This window comes from Gasterosteus aculeatus, chromosome 4 (genome assembly GCF_964276395.1).
Source record: "Gasterosteus aculeatus chromosome 4, fGasAcu3.hap1.1, whole genome shotgun sequence".
Taxonomy (NCBI): domain Eukaryota; kingdom Metazoa; phylum Chordata; class Actinopteri; order Perciformes; family Gasterosteidae; genus Gasterosteus; species Gasterosteus aculeatus.
The window spans coordinates 4,883,964-4,911,269 of record NC_135691.1 but is presented as its reverse complement, the minus strand read 5'-3'; the positions used below and the strand labels follow the sequence as shown (position 1 = coordinate 4,911,269).

General features: G+C 44.1%; 1 protein-coding gene across 6 annotated transcripts in view; it reads left to right on the top strand.

The window, feature by feature from the left end:
* The window catches only part of LOC120817995 (transcription factor COE3), an 86,855-nt gene that overhangs the window by 21,840 nt on the left and 37,709 nt on the right, over positions 1–27,306 (top strand). For all 6 annotated transcript variants that reach the window (XM_078100553.1, XM_078100552.1, XM_078100555.1 and 3 more), the window contains exon 6: positions 733–801. In XM_078100553.1, the coding sequence (XP_077956679.1) occupies positions 733–801 (69 nt within the window). The remainder of the gene's footprint in view (positions 1–732; positions 802–27,306) is intronic.

Below are 27,306 nucleotides of genomic sequence, written 5' to 3'. Positions count from 1 at the left end.
GACGGCTGGTTTGGCGAGCAGCTGCCGGTTGGCTGGCTGGTTGTTAGGGGCGATGGCATAGAGGGTTGGGGTTTGGGGGGTGGGGGGTCCACAGTGGTGCCCGCATTGCTGGGCGTCGTCCAACTGTTAGTGACCTTGGTTTGGACCCCACCCAGCTGGACAGAGACGGAGAGACAGTGAGACAGAGGGCAGGGGAAAGAGGGCTTTGCTTTACAAAATAAAATCATTTTGTCACACTTTACCTTTGCAGCTTTGTAATTTCCCGATCCCGTGAAAATGTCCTGGAGAGAATGATGTCATCTGTTTGTAATTTAAGGGGAAATGGGGACAATGTTGTGACGTAGTTATCAAGCTTTTTGAACCAGCTTATAAATCTTTGCTTTTATTTAAAGTCAGATCTATTTCAATACTAATAAATCCAATGGGCCGGGGTTTAAAAGTGTGTGCAGACTGAATTAGAGATAGAGTGACTTGGAAATATACATAAAATGTTATTTACTTTAAAAAGTAGTTTGGCTTTCATCCATTATATATTACATTATATTACCGCTGATACATTGAAGTCCGTTTTAGGGTCAGCGTCACTTTTTCTTTGAAGCATGAATGTGAAAATTGAAAGTGAAAATTAAATCTGAAATGATATCGTCCCAGCTGTTTTAGTGGATGCTACATTAGCAGCAATGCTAACTTCAGTCCCTGTGTGACTCCCGTTGTTCTTTCTCTCTCTTCCAGTCGGTGTTGTGACAAGAAAAGCTGCGGGAATCGCAACGAGACGCCCTCCGACCCCGTCATCATCGACAGGTAGGAGCACATCTGACCCCACACCTGTCTGTGGACATGTCTCTCTCTCCCCCTCTGTCTGCCTGCCTGTCTATCTCTCGTGGAGTTCCTCGGTTCATACCGCAACTCTCAGGTTCATTTACATCCAGGCAGGTGTCGACCTTTTATTTTAGGAACTTCCCTATCTGGATGAGAATGGAAAAGCAGACTATTCCATGTATCTAGCGAGGCGAGAAGTGGACAAATGGATCCTTCCCGGTTTCAGTTAATTCCTCAATTAAATCTCAGCTTGCGTGGACTTGATGTTTGATCATCTCTGGTTCGTTCTCACAATTCTGTTAGTTGTTTTTCTTCCTCACTTCCTCACCTCTCGCTGTGTGAATGTTTTAATCAACACCCGTTGCATAAGCGTCGTTTCCGCGCTGCAGTTTGAGATTTCATGTTTCGTCAAACACCGAATAAAACTTCAGGATGTTGGAGTTTCGGGTTTCAGAATGTGACTAGTTGATTATTTCTGTAAGAAACATATTATTATTAGGGCTCATTCATGTCCACATATTTTCAGATTGTTTAATCGTCTGCATATTGCTAATTTACTAAATGAACATCCTGCTGTATTGAAGAAGACTTGAAATTAGAGATTGCAACCAAAAACTTATATCTACAATGTTTACTGAGGGAATGAATCAGGAGAGAAGAGAGTATTTTCCCATAGACTTGTATGGGGCCAGAAGAGTCGTTTGACTGATAAAAGAAACGTTTTATGGTTTATGGTTTCTGTAACGCTTTGGGGGAACTAAACAAACATTGCCATGGAGTTTAAACCTATTGGTTTCCATTCAGTCAAATGTCTTGTTGGCATCTCCTGTTAGCAGGAAACTCACACACTCACCTAATCTACTCTGAAACTAAAGAAGAGCAAAAAATGGTGGTTCTGAGGCAGGTTCTGCAGCGTGTGGTTTTGGTGACGTCTGAGTGGATTTGGGGATGTTTATTGGGGACGGACCTGAGAGACAATAACATCCTCAGGAAATGAGAGCGATGTATGGGTATTTAGGTATAAGTTAGTTTAGTTAGCCAAACTAGTTACCGACGATCAGCATGCAGCTGTACCTTTTAAGGACACCTCACCCCTCCTACATCAAAACCTCTGTTGTATCCTTTTTAGTTAGACAATAGAAACCAAACCTGCTCCATTTCCTCTGTTATACATTTTCAAAACCCAACAGTCACTTATTTTTCATCAAATGCCGCATAAAATAATAATGAAACACCTTTGACAACCCGTCAGACGGCTCCAAAAAAAAAAAAAAAAACTTTATCCAACATCACAATTCTTTATTAACGTGGCGCTCGTCCTCGCCGTCTAATCCCTCTGCCCTTGGTGTCCTTGGAGTCGGCGGCTGTCCGTCACAGCGCCCGGCTGTGATTGGCCGGGTCGCGGTGGTGGGAGCCAATGACCTTGGAGGGGGTCAGGAGGGAGAGTGGGGGGGGGGGGGGGGGGGGGAGTATTATCTCCATGTTGGCTCGTTAGAGAGGCCTTGGACTACCGCCAGGAGAGACACACACAAACACACAGAGGGGACGCACACGCTCGTACAGTATGAATGCAGACACGCTCTCTCTACATACAAGAGGAAATGTATATACACGTGTTCATACATGCCAGAAAGGGAATACACACACACACACACACGCTCTCTGTCACCTCGGACTGTGTGTTGTGTTCTCTGTGTGTTTGATGGGTGTTTTTAGAGGCCTTCTCACCTCTGTGTGTTCTGTCACACATGAGATGGACTTTATAACCCCCACCCTCTTTCCCCAACACAAAGCATTATGGGTACCGCTGGGTAGAGCGTCAGTGACTCCCTCCAGTTCGTCACGACAAAGAATATAAAAGTACCAGAAAATGTTTAAGTAGTGCAAAATGTGTATACTTGTAATACTTTATACAGAACGTGGTTTATATACAGTAGAATTCATTAATTATTTTAAACATAAAACTCAGACGTGTTAGTCTAGAAGATGACGGTAAAGTGGTGCTGTGTAGTGATTAGGTGGCGTGTCCTCCGGTCCGCTGCAGCGCTACCTCGTTCCTCTTCACACCTCCACGTCGGCCACAGAACAAACCTCCAAATCCTGTGCAGCTCCGCCGCTTCAATTAGGACACGACAGGACACCGACACGGGTCCACACAAACACACACACACGCATGTGCACACACGCACACTGTGATTTATTGCAATTCCGCTTGTTTTTCTGCATTTTAGCGCCTGTTAAGAAATGCAGGATTTATTACTGCGACCGCTCTGATACACACTTAAAACCACTCCCACACACACACAAACACACACACATATAGATAGTTATATTTGCGAAATGTGTGTGTTTGTGTGTGTGTGGTATTTTACTGTGTTTAGTGACCCATCATCATGCAAATGATGTAGCTCAGTAGCTATAGTAAAGCGGTTTAATGTTGTGAATTCACGTCTCGCTGAAATAAATCAATCTGACACACAGACACATAGTTTCACACACACACACACACGCACACACACACACACACACACCTACACGCACACACACACAGATCTTCATGCATCATCATTTAACACAAAGCGCTTTCTCTGTTTTATTAGCTTTCCTTGATCTGTGAGCGTTGCCTGATCTCTCGGCTGTGACCTTTGACCTCCTGACTGAAGTTTGGGTTTTATGCTTTCGAGGCCAGTGTGTTAATAACAGCAGGTTAAACCAGATGTTAGGAACATCCCGTTTGCATTTATTTTTTTAATAATATACCATTGAAAATAAAAAACCCACTGATTTAAAAGAACATATATTATATTTTACCTTTTTTTAGTTTGTAACAACAAACTGAAATTATATTATTAGGATATCATATTGCAAATAATAAAAAGTTTAAAATTATAAAGTAAAAAAATAGAAAGTAAAAATGATTTTAAAAATGTAGAAAAGATAAATAAATAATAAAATAGAAGTATTATAACAATGAAAAATTCAATAAAAGTAGAGATATCATGAATTATAACTAAATGTTAAAGAACAATATAAAAAGTAGCGAGAATGGATAGTCAGTCAGTCATTCATCTTCTCTACCGCTTATCTTTAGAGGGTCGCTGGGGGGGTGTAGTCCATCCCATCTAACATTGGGTGAGAGACGGGGTACACCCTGGACTGGTCGGCAGTCAGTCGCAGGGCCGATAATGTACATTATTTCATTAAATATCATAAATGTTTGTGGGAGACAGAAATATCAGAAAAAAAGAGAGAAAGATGTTTTTGTGGCCAACTGAACCTTTAATGGGGTCTCTTCTAAAAAGCAGGATTGTGTGTGTGTGCGTGTGCATATAGATGTGCGCTGATGCTCCTCTCAGAGGTCGCTTTGTTTCCTCCGTTAATGGCCGAGATCCTGCCGAGGCGGCAGAACTGTTACGCTGACGGATCGCCGCAACACCGCCTCTATTACGCGCTAATATTGCAATTAGATGGGTGGACAAGTTGCCCGAGTGGGGCAATAAATTGCCGTAGAGTGTCGGGGCGTACGAGGGGGCTGAGCTCTAATTACCCAGAACACGCCTCTTCGTCCTCCCTCCCTCCTCCTCCGTATGACCATCACCCTTCCACTTTAATGGCCGGGCCTTACATGGAGGTCACGACCCCCACTTTACACACATATACACGCTGAAGCACACACACACTCACAGATCAGCACTTGATCCTGTAACATCCATCTGCGGCGTTGATGTTGTCTGTTGAGCGGTGAGCTTAGAGTGATAGAGTGTGACTTTTGACCTCGGCACTCACCATCAGCCTCCCGCTTCGCCTGCTTCAGGGAGCCTTGAGGTATCGAACCCGCGGCCCCCGTTAACTGAGAGAAGTTATTTGGTTTAGCAGATTTAGGAGAACAAAATGTGGATGAAAGAGATAAAGATCCTTTGAGAATTCTTGGTGAAAGATAATGGAAGCTTGGATTTTACAGGAACAGCTTCCTATTTCTGAAGACTTTCACACTAAAAGCCTAGAACAGGCAATGTGTTGCTTTAGAAAAGCTCTAAGTTTGTTAATAGGAAAGGATTCATTGATATTTGTTCATGTTTTAATTACATGTAACATGATTTGTATGGCTTAATCTCTCTAAACAGAATAGCAGAAATCACAGTTTAAACCTCTTACTTCAGTGAACTGTATCTAACACTTTAAATCGTACTTTTCAAACTGTTTCATGTGTTGATTTGACATTTAGCTTCTAGAATTGAACTTTTAAAAAGGCTAAAATAGCCACTTATGAAATATTCAGAAGAATCAACAATAAAACTGCTGAGTGAAAACCATTTGCCTCAGTTTATATATAACTATAAATATATAAGTAAAAATGACATTTCCCATCCAGACCAGAGTTTTTTTTAAATCCCAATGGTTTGTTGTTATTTTTAGAATTATCGTGTAAAGTTAGGAGATTTGTTATTATTAACAAGAGATGAGAGACTGTCAGAAAGCATGGTTCTTTGATGAAAAGCCTGAAGGAGGAAAGTCAACTACAACTCCCAGGATGCATTTCACCATGCAAGTGAAACCAGTCGCTTTTGTTTTGGGTGAGAGTCGTTTAACTATGAGTCCCATTTCCTGGTTGGACCCTATGGAGGTTTAGCTCCATAGGGTCTTGGGGTTAGAGGGGGGTGGGAATGGGAGGGGAGGGGGGGGGGGGTGTTATCTGCCCCCGTGGACTCTTCCCAACAATTGTAGTGTATTGATCGGGGCGAGCGGGGCCCATCGTAGCCGGCAAGATTAAGAGTATAGATTTACAATAAAAGCAGGACATTACTGGGCAGGCCAGACTAAAATTGAAAGAAGAAGAGTCAGAGAGAGAGAGAGAGAGAGAGAGATCGGGGAGGCAGAGGGTGAGGAAATGTCGGAGAGGGAGAGGAAAAGCCTGAAGGTAGCCGCAGGGGTTTCTGGTTCATTTTGAGTGTGATGGGGAGAGGGGGGGTGTTAGGTTTATGTCAGTTAGTGGAGGAGGACGTCGTTACGACGACGTGTAACAGAGACTACCTGCAGGGGCAATGCATCATGGGTAAAGTGATTGTAATGGCCGTGTGATAAGGTTCTGTAATATTTAGTGTGGATGTAGTTTGTAACAGAACAGGTAGACTCAGATGTTGATTCTCCAGGTGCATTGCGGGACATTTAGGATGTAGTATTGCGGGACAAAAGGCAGCACATCTGCACATTTCGCTGCAGTTTCCTAAAATGAAATTAAAAAGAATTCTTCTAGTCCTCCCAGTCCGGTACAGTGGACACTAATCAGGTTTGAGGTTTGTGTGAAATACAGATGTTGGCAGATGTTCACTCTGAATTATTCTCACGCTCTTTTCTTCTCTCAGACTGTTGGATTCCTCCTGTGTTTGTTCTCCTCCTTATTAACATCACTGGCTGTATTCTATTAGAGTTCTAATCGTTGAGAGAGGGAGAGCGAGAAAGGGATAAAGGGGGAGAGCGAGAAAGGGAGGGAGAGAGAGAAAGGGGGAGAGGGGTGGGGGCCAGAAAGATCATAGGCCAAGTGTCAGTCCTGTTTTTAGAGTTATGTTTACTTTATGTGACCAAGACCAGAAACAAGAATAGCTCTAGAGTAACGCTGTGTGTGTGTGTGTGTGTGTGTGTGTAACCTCTGCCTCTGATCACCAGATCTGTTCCTCTGATGTTTACCAGTGTTTACCAGTAGAAGCGAAAGAGGCTTAAGCTTCTCCTTCTCTGATGTGTGTTTGGTGGTTCATCTCGGGGGCCCTTGGGTTCAGGTCTGATTTAGTCCAATATCCCTCAGTAAATAGTAAAAAATATCCCAAACCAAAAGGTATAAAGTGAACTAGCAGATATAAGAATGCGTATCTTCATGTTCCTGACGTATTCATTTTCATGGGGGATTAAAGCAGATTAAACACAAACAAAAAAGAGTGAAAATTATTTTTTTTGTGTGGACGTTTTGGCCCCACGGCAACATCAAAAGCTTTGAATAAAAAGCCAAAGGCCAAAAAACAAAAGGAAATGCAATATAAAAATAGATTTAAGGGGATAAAATGATATAAAATATAGTGGAAGAGGTTTTTAAATAGAACAAGAGAAGTTTCAATTCTGTGTTGACAAATTAATTTAAATTCCACCTTTGAGATTAACTGGGAACAGGAAGTGGCTGTCCTTCGGTGAACCAGAAATAACCAACTCTGGCGTAGGGCCCTGAAGGCATCGCTGGTTGATACGGTGTGGGGGGGGGGGCCACAGCTGATCCCATCTCGTCGGCTGCTTCCCACTTCCTGTTGACTCCTAATTGGATTGAGGGATTACATCATCACCCGCAGGTTCGTTAGCTGCCTCAGCGTGTCAACATCCAGCTGTGCTCAGCAGGAAACCCCACCCCCACCCGACCCAGGGCGGGGTACTCACCGGGGGATCATGGGAACCTTGGCAGCCCCCCTCACCAAATACCCCCCCCCCCCCCCCCCTCAAGGCGAATCACCTGGTTGATCTCAGATTCCCGCCTCCACCGCTCGTTATTTTCACACCTGGTTTTCATAGGACATCTGACATGTAAAGTTATGAGCTTCAGCTTCCTGTTTTCAGGTCAACGCCAAACCATCGAAGGAGGCGCGTAGTCTGGGATGTTTTTAGGGCATAGAGAGGAAACGTCAGAAGCTGCTTCATTATTCAGGATGTCAACTCTCACTGATGCTCAGTCTGAAGCTCGCTCGCCCCTCTTCTTCCTGTTAATCACTTGAGTGTTTTCCCAATTAAGAATGCACTGATAACCTTCCATCACACACACACACACACACACACACACACGCGCGGTTTAATCAGGAATATGAGTGCGGTGTGGTTAATTAAGGACGACCATCCGTGGACTCCTGCCTCGCCAGCAGATGTGGGGGAGTGTGTGAGTCTGTGTGTGTGTGTGTGTGTTAGCAGACGTTAGTTTGGCTCCTCTTCCACTTCCTGTCGGTGGAGGCAGGTGACGGTCGCATGTGATCGGTTAGTGGTCGCTAATGTTGGAAGCCAAAACTGCCTCTGTAGTTCTTGTCGGTATTAATTTGAATATTATTTTTTTTAATTTAAAAAAAAAAGAGTTAGTTAGTTTTAAAGAGTTGTGTAAGTTGTGAACTTGTACAATATGTGTGGTAACGATATAGCTGCTGCTTCTACTCTGGTTCCAAAGGTTCAAACATTTAATCTCAGTGCGAAAGTTTATTTTAGTTAGAAGGCAAAGTTGCAAAGTGTAAAAATACTCCGTGAAGAAAACAATTAAAAAAGATATTCTACCTCATAAGTCATTTATGTTTTCTAATGAAAATAAGAATAATTATATTATTTTTGTTTGTAGTATTGCAAGGTTTTTGTGTGTGTGTGTGTGTGTTTGTGTGTGCGTCTGCGGTGTGAAGAATGAAATGTGAGGCGGGCGAGTCCAGACTCCACGACAGCGGGAAGAAAGATGGAGCGACGGGTGATGGAGGGGTTGGGGGAGGGAGGGGTTGATGGAGGGGTGAGAATGAGAGTTTGAGGGGGGAGGAGGGGGGGTGTGCGAGAAGAGAGAGGAGGGCAGATTAAGAGGGTATTGATTTCTATATAAAGATGGGGGATGTGATATGGGGGAGGCAGGGGTGTGTGTGGGTGGGGGGAGGCAAGGGGAGCCACTGGTGTGGGTTACATAATGACCCAAACCACCGTCTGTCTGACTGCCTGTCTGTCTGCACGGACCCTTTTCAGTCATGCGAGGCATGGTGGTTGAAAGCTTGAGGAAAGAAAGGAAGTGGACATTTGAGTAGAGGCTCTCCAAAGTTAGCTTAGCATAGTTAGCGACGTCACCTGTAAAAGTTGCCTGCAGGCGTCTCCATGTTTGCCGTCACTCCAGCTGTTTTGTGTTTGATGGGCGAAAGGACCTTTTTTAACGTGACGACAGGATGTAGAAAACAATGACAGGAAGTGATAACAGAAAGTAAATGACAACAGGAAGTAGGTGATAACTACAGGAGGGCGGTGAAGACGATGAGAAGTTAATGATCAGAGAAAGTAAGCGATGTAAGTAGAGGTTGTTGACACTGATGTTAAGTACTGATGATGGGAAGAGGGTTGAGTGATTACAGGAAGTAGGTGATTACACAGGAAGTAGCAGATGAAGATGGGAAGTAGGTGATGACACAGGAAGTAGATGATAACACAGGAAGTAGCAGATGAGGATGGGAAGTAGGTGATGACACAGGAAGTAGATGATAACACAGGAAGTAGATGATAACATAGGAAATAGATGATAATATAGGTAGTAGATGATAACACGGGTAGTAGATGATAACACAGGTAGTAGATGATAACACAGGAAGTAGATGATAACACAGGTAGTAGATGATAACACAGGAAGTAGATGATAACATAGGAAGTAGATGATAATACAGGTAGTAGATGATAACACAGGTAGTAGATGATAACACAGGTAGTAGCTGATAACACAGGTAGTAGATGATAACATAGGAAGTAGATGATAATACAGGTAGTAGATGATAACACGGGTAGTAGATGATAACACAGGTAGTAGATGATAACACAGGTAGTAGATGATAACACAGATAGTAGATGATAACACAGTAAGTAGATGATAACACAGGTAGTAGATGATAACACAGGAAGTAGATGATAACACAGGATGTAGGTGATAACACGGGTAGTAGGTGATAACACAGGTAGTAGATGATAACACAGGTAGTAGATGATAACACAGGAAGTAGATGATAACACGGGTAGTAGATGATAACACAGGTAGTAGATGATAACACAGGTAGTAGATGATAACACAGGTAGTAGATGATAACACGGGTAGTAGATGATAACACAGGTAGTAGATGATAACACAGGTAGTAGATGATAACACAGGTAGTAGATGATAACACAGGAAGTAGATGATAACACAGGTAGTAGATGATAACACAGGATGTAGGTGATAACACAAGTAGTAGATGATAACACAGGAAGTAGATGATAACACAGGATGTAGGTGATAACACAGGTAGTAGATGATAACACAGGTAGTAGATGATAACACAGGTAGTAGATGATAACACAGGTAGTAGATGATAACACAGGATGTAGGTGATAACACAGGTAGTAGATGATAACACAGGATGTAGGTGATAACACAGGTAGTAGATGATAACACAGGTAGTAGATGATAACACAGGTAGTAGATGATAACACAGGTAGTAGATGATAACACAGGTAGTAGATGATAACACAGGTAGTAGATGATAACACAGGATGTAGGTGATAACACAGGTAGTAGATGATAACACAGGAAGTAGATGATAACACAGGTAGTAGGTGATAACACAGGTAGTAGATGATAACACAGGTAGTAGATGATAACACAGGTAGTAGATGATAACACAGGTAGTAGATGATAACACAGGAAGTAGATGATAACACAGGTAGTAGATGATAACACAGGATGTAGGTGATAACACAGGTAGTAGGTGATAACACAGGAAGTAGATGATAACACAGGTAGTAGATGATAACACAGGAAGCAGGTGATGAAGACAGGAAGGGCATCAGGTGGTTCCTCAGTGCCCTCGATTTTGTAACAATCTGAAACTAAAACTGTCAATGTCACCAAGACACAAAACTTGCTCCAGACCTTCAGAGTTCAATGTTCCCTTAGAGGTCTGCAGACACTTCACAGGACTGACTGACTCCCAGTGATGACATCACACTCATCACACACACATACACACTCTCTCAGCAGCAGGTCTGAAGCATGACAGAGTGTGTCTCTACCTGCTGCACTGGCTGTATAATCCTTTTGCACCGCAGTGGGCGTCCATCAGCTCCACCTCCATCACCACCGAGGCTAAACACAGCCAGGACCATGCTGCGCGCGCGCGCGTGTGTGTGTGTGTGTGTGTGTGTGTGTGTATGTGGCTTTTTTCTTATTTATTATTGGCATAGAAACCCTCAAACATGTCCATGTGAAAACTTTCTCTGCAGCTCCGCTTTCTAACTCCGTAACTTTTGTTTGAGTTTACTTTAAATATGAATCCCTGATTGTGTTTATTAAAATATATTAGGAACGTCCAGCGGTTACCGCGGTAACAAACAAAACCAAAGCATGCGAGTTCACTGAAGTTTATCATCTGAGGTGAACTCACCTGGTAGGAAAAGATCATTGTAAACCTTTACGCTGATCGATCCGCCCGCCTTCTGGAGGCCCGACACGTAAGTGTAAAAGTACAAAAGACAAACCTGTGTGTGCTTATGTGTTTGTGTGTGTGTCTGTGTGTTTGCTCACCGGCCGCGTGAAGACAAGCTCCAGGAAACTGAAATCCAGCATTAGAAGGATTTCACAGTGGTATATCCAGCGTGTAGACACAAACGAACACACACACACACACACACACACACACACACACACACACACACACACACACACGCTCACCTTCTCTGAGAGTTTCTCCAGCGTTACAAACTGATGCCAAACAAGACGCTCCACTTTTTTCTTTTTTCTGTGAAAGCGTGAAAACAATCGAGCAGCTGAGCTGAGCTGTATCCTGCTGCTACACACACACACACACACACACACACACACTGCAGCTCACTCACCCACAACACAAATCAATACCAATTTATAATTCAGGATTGCTGGAGTTTGGATTTTAGGGCAGCCTGGCTTCCAGCCTTCATAAATATTACAGTGTTATTGACTTGATCTCAATGAATTGGAGATTTTCTTTTTCTACCGTTTTTTTTCTCCCCTCATTGCCCCCCAGTCGCCCCCGCCCCCCTCTTTTCTTTTCTGGTGTTTCAGAGGAATAAACTTCTTTATTTATTCTCTTTGAGTTGGAGATGAGAAGACTAACGGGAGATAAAATGGTGGCTAATAGCCAACGGATGGGCCCAGACCCCCCCGATGACCCACACACACTCAACCAGAGACACACACGCGCACACACACCCAAACACCAGCACTCCCACAAATATGATGTATATTTTTTTGTTCTTCGTCGTAATTTAAAGACAGGAATTACCCAGAATCCTCACTTCTTCCCCCCGTCCACTTCTTCCCCCCCTTCCATACAGTAAAGATGGAGGTATTGATTTTCCTCCTGACCACCAGCACAGGTTTCTTATTTTTGTCTTGTCTGATGCCTGCTGACCGACACTAATGAGAGACTGTGTGTGTGTGTGTGTGTGTGTGTGTGCGTGTGTGAGAGACGGCAATGTAGTGCAGCGGTGTTATGCTGATAAATGTAAAGAGGTGACATCTTTCTATCCTTTATTTATTTACAGTTAATTATTTTTTGAGATGATCTGGGTTTTTTTCCCCTTAAAAACAGGAACTCGAACAAATAGATTATATTTGTTTCTCAACAAAAATGTCAAGTGAAGTGTTTCCTGTTTGTTGTAATGACCCTTTAAAAGAAAAGCAGCGTGCAAAGTGTCCACATCAAGCTGATTGATTGATCAAGTGAGCTTAAAGAGAGGTGGGCGGTTTGAATGTAAATATAATAGTTAATGTGATGTTAATATAGAGAGATTATCTCTTTCTTTCATAATATAAATTCAAAAGATTCAAGTAAAAGTAAAAGTCCTAAATAATTTTTTATCAGATAAACATAGCAGAAGATATTTAAAATCAAAATGAGTCAAAGGAAATATACAAACACCAAAAAGTTCATGTTTAATAAAGAGCAACCGTGACCACTTCTATTAATGAGGTCACCATAGCAACGTAACTGCAAAGTAAGAGAGGGAGGAAGAGTGGGATCGACGGCGCCTTCTCACACCTGTTGGGTCAAAGGTCACGTTAGCTTATCAGTGAATTGGATTCTACCGCTTTCTCTCTCTCTACCTGTTCCTCCGTCTCTACCGGCTCCTCCCTCTCTACCTGTTCCTCCGTCTCTACCGGCTCCTCCCTCTCTACCTGTTCCTCCGTCTCTACCGGCTCCTCCCTCTCTACCTGTTCCTCCGTCTCTACCGGCTCCTCCCTCTACCTGTTCCTCCGTCTCTACCGGCTCCTCCCTCTACCTGTTCCTCCGTCTCTACCGGCTCCTCCCTTTATACCGGCTCCTCCCTCTCTACCTGTTCCTCCGTCTCTACCGGCTCCTCCCTCTCTACCTGTTCCTCCGTCTCTACCGGCTCCTCCCTCTCTACCTGTTCCTCCGTCTCTACCGGCTCCTCCCTCTCTACCTGTTCCTCCGTCTCTACCGGCTCCTCCCTCTACCTGTTCCTCCGTCTCTACCGGCTCCTCCCTTTATACCGGCTCCTCCCTCTCTACCTGTTCCTCCATCTCTACCGGCTCCTGCGTCTTTACTGGCACCTCCGTCTCTACCGGCACCCCCATCTCGTCTGTCTGTACCGGTTACTCCGTCTCTACCGGTTCGTTCGGCTCGGTCTGCCTGGCGCAGGATCATCTGCTGCCGGATGGTCATGACTGAAATACTGAAGCCGCTGCTTTTTTGGGGGGCGAGCTGAAATTTGGCACTTGGCAGAGCGATGTACGAGGAGGTGGAGGAGGAGGAGGAGGAGGGGAGGTGTGAGTTCATCCTCGTTGCCCGCCCGCCGTCGTCTTCCTTCAGCCCCGCAGTAAAAACCCCTCCTAGTGGGTAGTGCCATCTGGACAGGGCCCCTGACGGAGGCGTAACGGCGCCCAAAAAACTCGGGGTCGCGATGCTTTACTGCCCAAGCCTGCCGCCTGCAGATGGCAGCGGGCGTGCCGCTGGAAGCGCCAAGGTCGCTGCGGCATGTGGCGCGGTGGAAGGGAGAGCTAAATGGCAGTGGGGTGGGGGTATGAAGGGACGGGGGGCACCGCTGGAGCCATAGCAACATCAGGGCCATGCTATGCTACATTAAAGAGCAGTGCTAGCTCGCCATATGGAAGGGCTACCGCTATCAAAGCTAATAGCTATGTTAGCTTAATGCGCGCACACACACACACAAACACACACACACACACACACACACACACACACACACACACTCACAGAGAGGCAGCAGCTGGTGGAGTGAAAAGCCTCCCAGTACAAAGGAATTTAATAAGAGAGCAGCTGAATGAGAGACAGACAGACGCCGCTCCTCCCAGTACGATGAACTGCACACCTCCATTCTACCTGTCTGTCTCTCTCTCTCTGTCTCTCCGTCCGCTCGTCTCACTTTCTTCGTCACTTGAAGCACACAACACAATGTTTTTTCTTTTTTTTTGTGAATTACCGCCGAAAGACATTAATAAAATATCTAATTTATTATTATTATTATTTATATACAGTATAACTTAATCGATGGAACAGGAAGTGAAGCTCCACCGGTCTCTGTCTCTGTGTCTCTCTGCCTGCAGCTGAAGGAAGAGACTGAAAATTAATTTGGGAGGTTTCATTAGATTCACTTTTTGGCCCATTTCCCCAGGTTTTGGTCCCTGAGCGCGCACACACACACACACACACACACACACACACACACACACACACACACAACTACACACACTACACTTTGTCCTTTTCAGCTCTGGGATGGAGGGAACTAGGAAGAGGAGAAAGAGAGATAAATTACAAAAAACAGTCGTGTGTGTGTGAGTGTGATGGTGTATTTTAATGATCAGCAGCAGGATGCCCCGAGGATTCATCAATACTTCTGTCTCCAAATGAAGTTATGTGAATCTGAGATTCTTACACACACACACACACACACACACTCACACACACACAATTCAGAATACATCATTCGATATTTTACTTACAGTAGGTGAAAGCAAAAATATTAAAAAAGTATACATTAGTATTAGTACACACACACAGTAGAATATTTTCAATATGATTGTATTTTATTAGTTTTATGCATTAATGTGTTTATTCTGATTGAATATAGAATATCACATAATATATTAATTGATAATAATGATTTGCTTTCTGATGTTTTAAGTTACTTTAAAAAGTACAAATATATATGTACATAAATATTTAATAATAGAAGTAAATGGAAAAAACATTGACATTGTCTCATTGACACAAATTATTTTAAGATGGGACATTTTATAGAATATATTTGACTAAAAACCGAGGAGCATATAAGAGACGGAAAACCTGTGAATGAATAATGGAATTGTACTAATAACTGCACAGGGCTTTGTTGAGTGAATCTTCCTCGGCCACTTTCATTCTGAACTGACCTCAGATCGTTTTTCTCCCACAACATCCCCTCCGTCCAATCTCCCCCGCTGTCACCCACCAGCCCACCAGCACCACCAGCACAACCAGCACCACCTGCTCTCTGCTCTTTACCCCTCAAACAATTCCCTTTTCTTTTTTATTGCTTTTGGTGTTATTTTGGAAAGAAATCTTCGCAGCCTCGCCCTCGGACTCTCGCCTCTTCAGGTAGATTGAGTTTTCAAGGTGAATGTCCCATTACAGGAGAAGGTTGACAAATTAATTTGGTGGGCGCCTTGTTGCCGGGCGGCTAGCGATAGTGACCGGCCTGTCAATTTGAGAAATGAGGTGTAGCTCAGCGAGCCAGATGGGAGAGAAATTGAACAGCACATTAGCTAATTACTTATGCAAATCACTGCCAGTCGCTGCACCTTAACTTAAGCGAGCGGGATGACACCCGGGGAGGCTGGTGGAGAGTTTTTAGCTAATGCTAATCCAGACGTACCCCCTGGCCCCCCTGGGCTGAATGAGTCCCCTCACCTCAGAGGAGGACACTGTCCAGGTTTACACACAGAGACGCTTGACAATAAAAGACACGACATGATCAGTAAATGAGTGAATACAATAAAATAATAAATATATCTATATATCATTTTTATTGAATGATGATGTAAATATAGTACACGCACACACACACACACACACACACACACATGCACGCACATACACACATACACATGCTAATGCGCACATACATAAACACACGCCAGCCTCCATTCGTTTCTCCAGATTCCTGCATTGACCATCAGGAGCCACTTCCTGCTCCTCCTTCTCCTACTCTTCCTCCTCGTGCTCCTTCCCTTCCTCCTGCTCTTTATCTTCCTCCTCATTCTCCTCTCTCTCATCCTCTTCCTCCCCCTCCTCCTCATCACCACCCAGCGTCCCGGCCTAAGACTCTGTGGCCAGGTGTTCATTTAACGCCTAACGGCGTCTCAGTAAGGACGCCCCTGAGTCCGCTTCACGCCACCGCCGCCAGCCGAGCGAGGACTCCGCTCTGCCAAATCCCCCCCCCACCCCCCATAACCGCACCCGCTCCCCCTCCCTCCTTCCTTCTCCCCTTCCCCACTTTCTATTGTTTAAACTCTTCTGCCGGTGATAAAGCGTCCAGCAGCTGGACCCTAAAGGCCTCTCAGCCGGAGGTACCGGGAGTCGGGAGGGACAAACCAGAAGCTCTTTATGGAACCCATAATCTTTATGGGGGGGTCTTAAAGAAGTCCTTTGGACCTTTAATAGGAACAAAAGAGTTTGTTATAGCGTTGACTCTTACAAACCAAAGACTTCCTTGGTTATTTAGTTACATGATCAGATAAAACCACAGGAAGGAGATTAAGAGATTAAGGACTTGATAATCCAATAAGTGTGCTATTGGAGTGAAAATTGTTCTACTTTCAGAAATTTAAAGCATATACAATATTCAGATGAAAGAAATACAAATTGGTGTTTGTTCTCCTATAAAATGGGTGAAAAAAATGACTTATTTTTCCTCAAAAATCTTCTAATTTAGTGATTTCCTATTAATAATTATATTAAAACACAAATACAAAATTACTACATCTAATTAGATTAAAAAAAATAACATTAAACATTAAAATATGACATGTGGAGTTTAACTCCGTAGTCTCTGAGCAGGTGTCAAGCACAGACGGATACAAGTATGCAGAAAGTATACAAGTACACAGGACAAACCACATAGTACTACAATAATAAACCTTGTAAATCTCTTGAAACGCTATAAATACAGCATCAGTCTTTACAGATTACAGACTCTCTGTATTTGGACGGATGGGAAGCGTTATTGGGGTGGTGGTGTAGAAGTAGGCCTGTGGTTGGTGGAGAGTGGGGAGGGGGTCTGAGGGGTTGTCCTCCTCGGTTTCCTCTCCCAGCATCCCAGCATGCACGGCGTTGCCTCCCTGGGATTCACACATGGCTTAGTGTTTCGTACGTGGACCGTTCCCCTAATCGCGCCTCGCTAATCCGACCTGTCAGAAGCCGAACCCTGGATCCTCATGCCCCCCCCCCCCCTCTTTTTTTAATTAGCTCATGGAGTACCCCCCCCACGCCCCGCTAGAGGATGCTAGGAAAAAACACACACACACACCAAACAAACGTGAGGAGACAAAGTGAGTGTTGGAGGATCCTCCGGAGGCCTCGTGTCCGTTAGCCGAGGGCGCCGGGCCACCTAGTTGTGTGTGTGTGTGTGTGTGTGTGTGTGTGAAGGTGTGCGTGAAGGTGTGCGTAGAGGAAGTGAGAATGATGGACTGTGTGTGTGTGAGAAAGAGTACAAGCATTGATCCATCGATCGGTGTCGGTGTGGCCCCCTCGAGCGCCAGCAGGCTTAACTGTTATTACTGCTGTGGCTGTTTAGCCGTCAGTCATTAATTAATGCACTCACACCGGTAGCTCTCTGCAGCTGTCACTCACACACACTCTCTCACACACACACACACACACACACACACACACACACACACACACACACCTATACTCACACCCACCTACACACACACACACACACACACTCACACCACTGGGGCTGAGTGTTTGGTTCCTGTCTGTTAATGGTAATGAAGTGTTTTTTGCCGACTGGGGAGTGATCACCTGTCTGTCTTATACCTGTCTGTCTCTCACCTGTCTGTCGGTCCCTCGTGTGCCTTTTTTGTTTCTTATCTGTCAATGTGTCTCCAACCTGTCTGTCTCTCGCTTGTCTGTCTGTCTCCAACCTGACTGTCTCCCACTTGTCCGTCACTCACCTGAGTCGGTCTCCCTTTCACCTGTCTGTCTCCCACTTGTCTTTCTGTCCCTCCTTACCACCTGTCTGTCTGTCCGTCCCATTTTCATCTTTCAATCTGTCTGTCTCCTCGTCAGCTACCTGTCTGTGTCCTGAAGACAAACAAAGAGCTGAAGAACAAAGTCTATAAGATAAATTGAACTGAAATACATTTTAGTTTAATTGATCAGTTTTCTCCCACCTCTCGCCCCCTTCACCCCTTCACCCCTCCTCTTCCTTTCTGATTTCATGGGAATCTCCTCCTCCCATCATCCATCACACTGATGATGTCGTCCTTTAACCACACATTCATATACTCTTGACACTTGAAACATGGGCTTTATTTTTACGAGAGGATCTACTTGAGGATTCAAGCTGCGTTCACAAGCAAATCCCTTTGTCCCCCCCCCCCCCTTCCCTCCTCCACACACACACACACACACACACACACACACACACACACACACCCCTCCTCAGATCGTCTTCCTCCATCACTCTGCTTTCATGTAGCGTAATGAACAGTCGCTTTTAAAACACACAAACTTCACTGTACAACAGAAAAGCTGTTGTGCGAGTCCTGCAGCTCCTGCATCAGGAGGCATGGAGACAACCTGCTGAAGGTCTGAGGGGTCAGGAGGTCCTCCTCAGTCCTTCTGCTGCAGGTCTTGGCCAGAGACGCCGGGCTGCGGGATGAGCCTTAACTCATTCATTTTACTTTGTAGATTTCTCTTAAAATTACCAATAGTTGCCATTACACAAGGCCTAATTTGCATATTTAGCAAGTTGTACGTGCATGAATCTACTACTTAACCTAAAGGAATAGTTTCGGGAAGTACTTGAGTCTTTCTGACGTTAGCTCGTTAGTTTAGCATGTGAACCGTTGCCTCGGTTACGGTGCACAGTCTGAACGTGGTGGCGAGGGATTGATCCGTGGACGTCTGCAGCTTCCGGTCGGCGATAGAGAGACATGTGTTTTCTATTTAGAGAGAGAGAGGGCGAGAGGAAGTGGATGATGGGAGTTTCTCTTGGGAAACCTCGTTTGTTCCAGCTGAGTACAGATGTTCCGCCGCCCTTCCAGTCCCACATCCCACGTCTCCTGACCTCTCGACCTTCACACAGACTCGTTGTTTGTTTCCAACGTGTCTGTTGCAGTCCGGCTGTAAACATGTTACTGAGTAACATCGACTTTCAGAATGAAGAGAAAGAGGCAATCTGACAATCTGAGCGGGAGAAGTGTGACGTAATCACAGTGAACTCATCCGTTGGTCTGCGGGTGTTTTGGGCGGTAAATCTATTTTTTTTGCAACCAGAAGCGACACGCCTAATAAGACATTTTTAGGAAATTAAAATGTAATTGAATGAAAACAGACGTGAAGTTGTAGAGACCTGTCAATCAGCATGAAGCCCCACCCTAAAGCATCCCCTGCTTTATGGTCTTTTAGAGACCTGTCAATCTAGAGATTGAGACCATAAACTCATGTGTACAATGTCTACTGAGGGAATACGTCAAGAGAGAAGTAGATTCATTTTCTCATTGACTTCTATGGGACCAGAGGAGTCGCCCCCTGCTGGCCGCTAGAGAGAATGCAGGTGCTCAGCATTGATTGATTGGTTCAGATTGCCATCGCGTGAAAACAAATAGGATAACTTGAAGTCAAAAGAACTAAACACGAAGAGACTAGAGTCATTCTGTCAGACCTGTGGCACTGACGTTATTATTATTATAATCGTAATTTTATAACAGTTTAGAAATAATCATTCTAAAACTAAAAACACAAAAATGGTGACGGTTTTTATTTCTGATTGTCTTCATCAGCTGATTTTATTGGCTGGAGTAACAGCAACAATGAATTATGGGAATTCATTGGGGGGCGGGGGGTTGTTGATGGGTTTAAACAGAGATAAAGTTAATGAGCCGGAGCCTTTTATTGGATCCGACTGTGTAACTCAGTGTGTTTCTGCCACTCAGCTAATTTGACAAAACTGGAAGTTATTGTTCAGAGGAAGTCACATGACCCACTAACCCCCCCGTCTCTATGCTACCTGTGGTCTCTCTCTCCTCACATGTCTGTCTTTATCTCTATCGTTCCCTCTCTCTTACCTGTCTCACTCTACCTGTCTTACTTTGTGTGTCTCTCGCTCGCTCTTTAACTGACGGTCTCTCTGTCTGTCTCTCTCGTTACCTCTCTCAACCGTCGGTAACTTTTGACTACAGTCATTGATAAAAGTACAACCAAAGGATGCAGTTAGAGCTGTGTGTGTCTGTGTGTGTGTTTTGTGTGAGAGGAGGCGGAGCTGTGATCTCAGCTCATTAAAGTGACTTTCTGCTTTGACGTGTCACGGCGCTCACACTCGGCTGATTTTTAATTAATCTATATATTCCCTCCTCCTCTGTGATCCCGCGTCGTGTTAACACCTCGTAGAACGCCGTCGTGTGGGGGGGGGGGGGGGGGGTTAGAGTTGGGGAGGCGTCGTTCAAGGAGCCCAACCCCTCAAAAAGCCGCTTTCAGGCCCACTGAAGTTAAAAAACATTTGAATTGACGAGAGTTGGAGGGTTTTCTCCTCCAGTGGGTTCTGACACTAAAGAGGGAAGCATTTGATTCGTTCACCTGGAGGCTCCGAAGCCTTCAGTATTCCCTCTCGTGTCTCCGACCGAGCTCCATCACTTCTAACAGACACGGTAATCCCGCGGTAAGTGGCGCTGGGTTTGGTACCGGGTGGAGTTGGTTCTGGGGGGGCTCTTCATCTCCTTCCACCAGGAGAGGGTGGAGGTGCTCTCTGGGACTCCGACAGCCAAATGGAGCTGCTCCAACACTTAAAACTACCCCCGTGTTCTGCGAGCAGGAAAAAGGCTGAGGCCTATAGATTTAATGCCACTTATTCTCTTTTCTGTTGGAGCTCGTTGCTTCTGAAGTGGTGAAAGCTCTGCGAGATAAAAGAGGGAAATACTTCGTCACGTGTCTCGTTTAACTTTTTTCTGTTTTGAGTGTGTCAAAACATCTGACAAATTGTGCTCAATTCTCATAACTTTTTAATCTTATAATTGCAATTCCGACTGAAAATTTTAAAAATGTTACTTAAAACATCACGTTCTCTATGGACATAATATCTGAAAGTTGTGACAAAAGTTTGAATTATTCTTATAGCTATGGCAAAACACTGACGTAAAGTTTGACTTTTTTTACTATAGTAATAGAAAATAATCATTTTAAATTCTTTTTTTTAAATTCATTCATTTTAAATTCATTTTTAAATTATTTTTCAGCCATTTTTCTAGTTAGTGTTTGTCCTCCATACCTGTCTGACTGCATCATTGACAGTGTGTGTGTGTGTGTGTGTGTGTGTGTGTGTGTGTGTGTGTGTGTGCGCGGGGAGTGCAGGTGGCGTAGGTGAAGGTGCGCTTGGTTCATGCTGTGTAACACCCCTGCTCTCTGTTTTGCGCTGACGGTGCAGCGTCACTGAGAGAGAGAGAGAGAGCCGTAAAAACAACACACAACGACACACAACAACACACAACAGGAAGCAGTGACACTTCCCCTGGAAGCCGAGGACAGGAAGTGGAGAAGTGGCCAACGCAGAGTGGCGTTTGTTTTAACAAAACAAAGCACTCGGGGCTGTTTTCACCTGCTCAGCCGCGCATATGGCCCGCCGGTTAAAAATAAAGACAATGCGCATACATTAGCATACATAATGCAGAGCGACCCCCATTTAATATGCAAATTCTCTGAAATATTACTGAACACCTTCTGTTCGGAGGGAATACATTTGAATTTGCAATTAGAATTATCCTGTATAATTAATGAAAAACGTCAATTTTTGGCTGCCTGCTAATTTGATTAAACATGTTGACGAGGCGTTTAGGGGCGCAGTCGCAGGGCGGGAAAAAAGAGTTCCGCAACAAGGACCGGCAGGATCTGGTGACACGTTCAAAGAGAGAGAGGGGGGGGGGGTCACGTTGATGACACCGACGGGCTGAAGTTTGAATTGTGAACCAGGATGTCGCGGTGTGTTAAAGCCTTCATTTCCCATGATGCCTTGCTTCTACCCGGACTGTTTGACCCTCGTGGTAGTTTGTTGTGTCTCCTCTTGTCTCCTGTCCTGCTCTCCATGTGTCCTCTCTGTTTCCTCCCCCTTGTTTCATCCCCTTGTCGTCCCCCCTCCTTTCCTTGTCTTCTATCCTCTGCTTACTTAATCTCATCTTGCCTCTTCTTCTTCTCTCCTTGTCTCCTGTCTTCATTGTCTCCTCTCTTTGCCTCCTCTCCTCACTGTTATGAATATTTATTATATTTCTAATAAAGTGCACCTCATTGATTGAAGTCTGTTTGAAGACTATTATGGTCTGTAACGCCTCCGGACCTCTGTGTCTGTGTGTGTGTGTGTGTTGTGTGGGTGGGTTTTGTTGTGTGTGTGTGTACTGCACATTAATAATAACAAAGACAAACTTTATTTGAATATTAAACAAAAACACAAGAATACCCTTTGTGTTTCTGTGAGTGTGTATGTGTTTGCTCATGCCTTTATAGCTGTGTGTGTGTGTGTGTGTGTTATCTTTTTATTTAAAACGTACATTTTATTACTGATTATAGATGATTATAGCTGGTGGAGGATTTGTGTCCTTTGTTTCTCTGTTTTTGCAGTAAAATCAGATATTTAATAACATAAATCAGGTTTGTATGTAAGTATTATTTCACGTATTCTCACCAGCAGTTAATTCTAATGTTTCCACGTTGTTATTCCATGATTCTCAGTAGATACTTTCTTTCCGTCATGAGGAGTTTTTTCATTCATTATATATTTTTATTGAAGTAAAGGGAGTTAAATCTGCAGCCAGATGTTTGAATCCACCAAAGCAGCAACATGACCCGCACACAGCTGTTGGTCAGTGAACGCACCACGGCCAGCGTGTTCATTCATATATACATATATAGATGCACATATTTATATATATCTTGTGTCTTTATATACGTATATATATTTATATAATGTATAGAAGAGTTGCAGTTATGCAACGGTAGAAAATAACTCGCTGCACAACAGCTTTCCCAGGTCACACTCTGACAGTTCTTTGGAAGCTTTCTTGAGGTTTAGTTCACATAAGCACGCAAACACGCACACACAGACACAGACACACACACACACACACACACACACACACAGTCCCATGATCCCTTAGGTGATTTTTCTTTTTTTTTCTGTAGAAACAGCAGATTTGGGGGGAAACTTCCTGGGAAACATCAGGATGTGAGTCCGTGTTCACATATGAGATGCAGAGCAACACTGAAGGATTCTTAGTGTCGATTAGCTGGATTCTGTCCAGTGACCAGCAGGGGGCGACTCCTCTGGACCGATTGAAGTCTATGAGAAAATGACTCTCTTGGTTTATCCCTTCAATAAACAATGTACACATGAGTTTATCGTCACACTTTAGTTTCAGGTCTTCTTTGATAAAGCATGATGTGCATTTAGTACATTTTGGTTGATCTAGAGTCAAACAGGCAGGGGATGCTTTAGGGCGGGGCTTACTCGGACTGACAGGTCTATGCCAGAGACAGTATATAGTAATATGGTCAGTTTCTGTTGTAATCAGAAACCCCCATGACTACGTCACCGTAACTACGTCCACTTCTCATGAACACCGCTGAAGGAATAAGACCACACCTCTCAACGCCATGCGTAACGCCAGGTGTGAATCGCTGGTAATGCAGTTATTAGGCAGAAATACTTCAAAGCATTAGTGGTAGTACTGACCACTGGGATCCTCCGAGCCCCTCCTCTCTTTCTCCTCCAACCCGGTCTGAGATATAATATTTTTCTAGAATCCCCCTCGTCGGGGCGAGCGCTGATCCAAGGTCAGGCCAGATGGCGTCGGCTGGCGTCACCTTGCTGCTGACCGCTGGTCCCGGGCGCCGCTCGCCAAACAGATGGAGCAGATTCAGCAGGAAAAAAACATGTTTTCTCCGAGCTGTTTGTGCCAATTAGGTGCAGTTTTTTTTCTTTGCTCCTTCTTTTGGATGTGTGTGTGTGTGTGTGTGTGTGTGTGTGTGTTGCACCGTCCGACGTGGTTTGGTGTTGACGCCGACTTCAAAGGAAAGTAAATTACATTTACTTTGTAATGCTTGCATCATTATTCCTCCTCTTTATCGGCAACCAATCAGCACTGTGTGTGTGTTCAATACACTTGCTCTATATTTAAACAGTATTATTACCACTGACTAGCAGCACTTCAGCTCCCTTCCATCTCTGCTGACGCGGCGTTCAAATTGATCAAATCCAAAGAAACACAGAATTTTCAGAGCAATTAAGAAACAAAACAAAGACTAAAATCTTTAAAACTAACTAACGATGCTCAAAGAAACATAATGAATGCAACATATGAAACAAAGTCTATGAGTAGTGTAGTCTGAATATGTAAACAATTCCACATTCAATACAAAATGACTTTATTTGTTATTCCTACGTTGGCAGTGATCTAAATGCTGTGGAACGATGTAAAAACTACTTGCTCTATTTTCCCGTTGTTCAGTACCAAGTGCAAAGTATTTATAGTAGTTGTTGACGTTGTATCATAGACAGACATACAAGTAGAAGTATTAGTGGGAGTAAGAGCAGTAGTTGTGGAAACTGTCAAAATAAAACATAATTTCTTTATTCACGCGTTGCTCAGTACTTATAGAAGTTAATAACGTAGTTCTATTGACATACATACTTGTAGTATTTGTAGGAGCAAAAGTTGTGGTAGTTTTAGCTGTAATCATTTAGATGTACATAATAGAAGTACTAAAGGAGGATGCAGAAGTTATATTATATACTATATATACTATATTTAGCTCTCACTTTGTTCACCTGGTAGTACTAGAAAAAGAAAGTAATAATAGTATTTAGATTAAGTATAACTAGTAGTACTAAAGGCATAAATACTAGTAGCGGTAGTAGTTCTAGGCACAGTACTTAAGGCAGTGGTAATAATACACTAGCAGGACTATTAGTTGAAGTATTTGAGACACGTAATTGCAGAGGCAGAAGTCCTCGTACTGTTAGTAGTACGAGTCTCAGAAGTAGGAGCAGCAGTATGCAAGTAGCGGCAGTAGTATTGATAAGAGTATTGGTAAATACAGTTGTATAAGTAGTAGCAGTTGAGGTAATCGAGTTATAGTTAAAACACAAGAAGAAATACTTGAAGTGCACTTTTTACAAAATCAAATCACGCGGCCGGCCCTTTAAGAGGAGGACAGCTCTCGTGATGGAGTGAATGCAAAAGAAAACACATTTCACAGAATGTGAAACATTAATTAAAATCTTTAGACATCTCGCTTTGAATGTGGAGCAATAATTTAATCATGTTGTACATATTAAGAATTTACTGCTCGGGCGGGCGTGTTAAATGAATCATAAAAGCCGGGGAGGAAGACGTTTCTTATGAATGAGACAGAAGTGCTGGAAGAAACCATTACTGTCACTTAGAGCGCCATCTGACCGGAGGGGGGGGGAGTTAAACGTCACAGAAGGGCAGGTTCACATTTCATTTTCATCTGCTTCTACATGGACATCTGTCCAAAACCTGGCAGTACTAGAAGTATAGTAGTAACAGTAGAAGCATAATAATAAGGTGCTCATGTTTATGCTTATGCTGCGTACGCGGATTATTTAATTCCAGAGCTTCTATAAAACTTATAAAAGACGTATGGAACAACGCGCCCCTCCAACAGAATACAATACTTTGACTGCGTGTACATGTACTTTTTCTGAGTACTCTGGGAGGATCCTCGGGTCGGACAGGACTTGTCGGGTCACGAACTGGCGTTTTCCCCGCAGAGCTTCCTGGCTACTCTCCGTGTGCTCTGACCTTATTTTTTAATAATCCCATTTTTTGTTTTATTCGGAGGCTTAATTTTGGAGGCTTTGACTCCGGCGCTGCTTCCTCAGCCGCCGACGTGCCTTTGAGCCACAAACCGCTCGTCTTCCCCGATGTCAACTCTTCAGGAAAGAAACGTTCCGGTTAGATTTTATGTCTTTTTTAGCTTCAGGCTGCTTGGAGTTTATCTGCTGGCTTCTGGGATGATTTTCCTCAGAGGAGAAGCTGGAGGATTCTGAATAAATCCTTCAGGTCAGCACCAGGAAAGAGGAAGATGGAGGTTTCCCAGGATTTAGACCCTAGAGTTGTATTTTAGACCTGAGAGGAGACAGAGATCGGACAGGAAGTCCATCTGTGTTTCAGTGGAGGACGTCCTACGCACAAAGGCCTCTAGAAGTTTATGTTCAGAGCCAAGATGACATGATGTTTGTTTAAGGGCCTGACTATTTCCTGGTAATGCATAGCATGTGACCTCCGACCCCCCCCAGCGGATTCCCATCGGCCCGATTGATTGGTCTCGGCCCTGTGGAGCTGAATGTGAAGACTTCTCCTTCCAGAGGAAACTCGGAGGCAGTAAAGAGAGGAAAGTTTCTTTGTTCTGTTGAAACATGAAACACGTGAAGTGTTTGTGGAGATAAAAGACGGCGCGAGGTGTTGAACTCGTAAACTCTTACACGTGTCTCCCCCCTGGAACTCGCTGCAAGGTCGCCTCTGGTTTTCTGAACTCTTGTTAGGGAGACACCAATTATATTTGCATTTTTAATGGGACAAATCGCAGGTGGTACGTGTAAATGTGGCTGGAGAGTTATTTCATTAATTTAGTGCTGCAGGGCCCCGGAGCGAGGGGACTCTTTCCAGGTTATTTCGAGGCTTTTTAATCAGGCTCTTTCTAAGCTGTTTTAGGTTATTTCTACTCTTTTTATTTTTATTTTCTAGAGTTTTTCCAGGAAGTTTAAGGGCTGTTTCTCAACTTTTTCTCTGCGGCTTTTACGCTGTTTCTACATTGTCTTCATTTTGGTACTATTTTATCAGCTTGTTTCCAGGCTGTTCCCAGGCTGTTTCCAGGCGGTTTCCAGGCCCGTAGATCTCCCTGTTTTGGTCGTCTGCTTTAGTTTATCTGGACGCAGCTGCTCGCTCGCCGCTCCCTCTGCTCGGCAATATGCTGTCAAGCTGTCCACATATACCGCACAACATAGACTACAACTCCCATGATCCCCCAGGGGATGCAGCTCGTCTTGTTGGGGGGGGCAGCTTGTGGATGCCTGCTGTGTGTTTACTCCGCCCGCTGGTGACAGACTGGGTGGACTGGTGTCGTTCGTGTTCCACTTATTTACTCCTCCTCACTTTGAGTTTCACAAAGACAGTTGGTGCTTTTAGAATGTGCGTGTGTGTGTGTCTGTGTGTGCGCGCGCTTGTGTGTGTGCTCCTCTTAAGCTCACCATTTGGGTGTGTGAGAGTTTCCAAGCGCTTGATTGGCCGAACGGGCTAATGTTGTTTTTTAACAGAAGACGTGCTCGGATGTTCTTCAAGTCTGAATTTTACTCCATTTCCACCTCATTTTTAAGTCATGATGTGACACACGATCACACACACACACACACAAACACACACGTTCACACGCACACACACACACACACACACACACACACACACGCCGG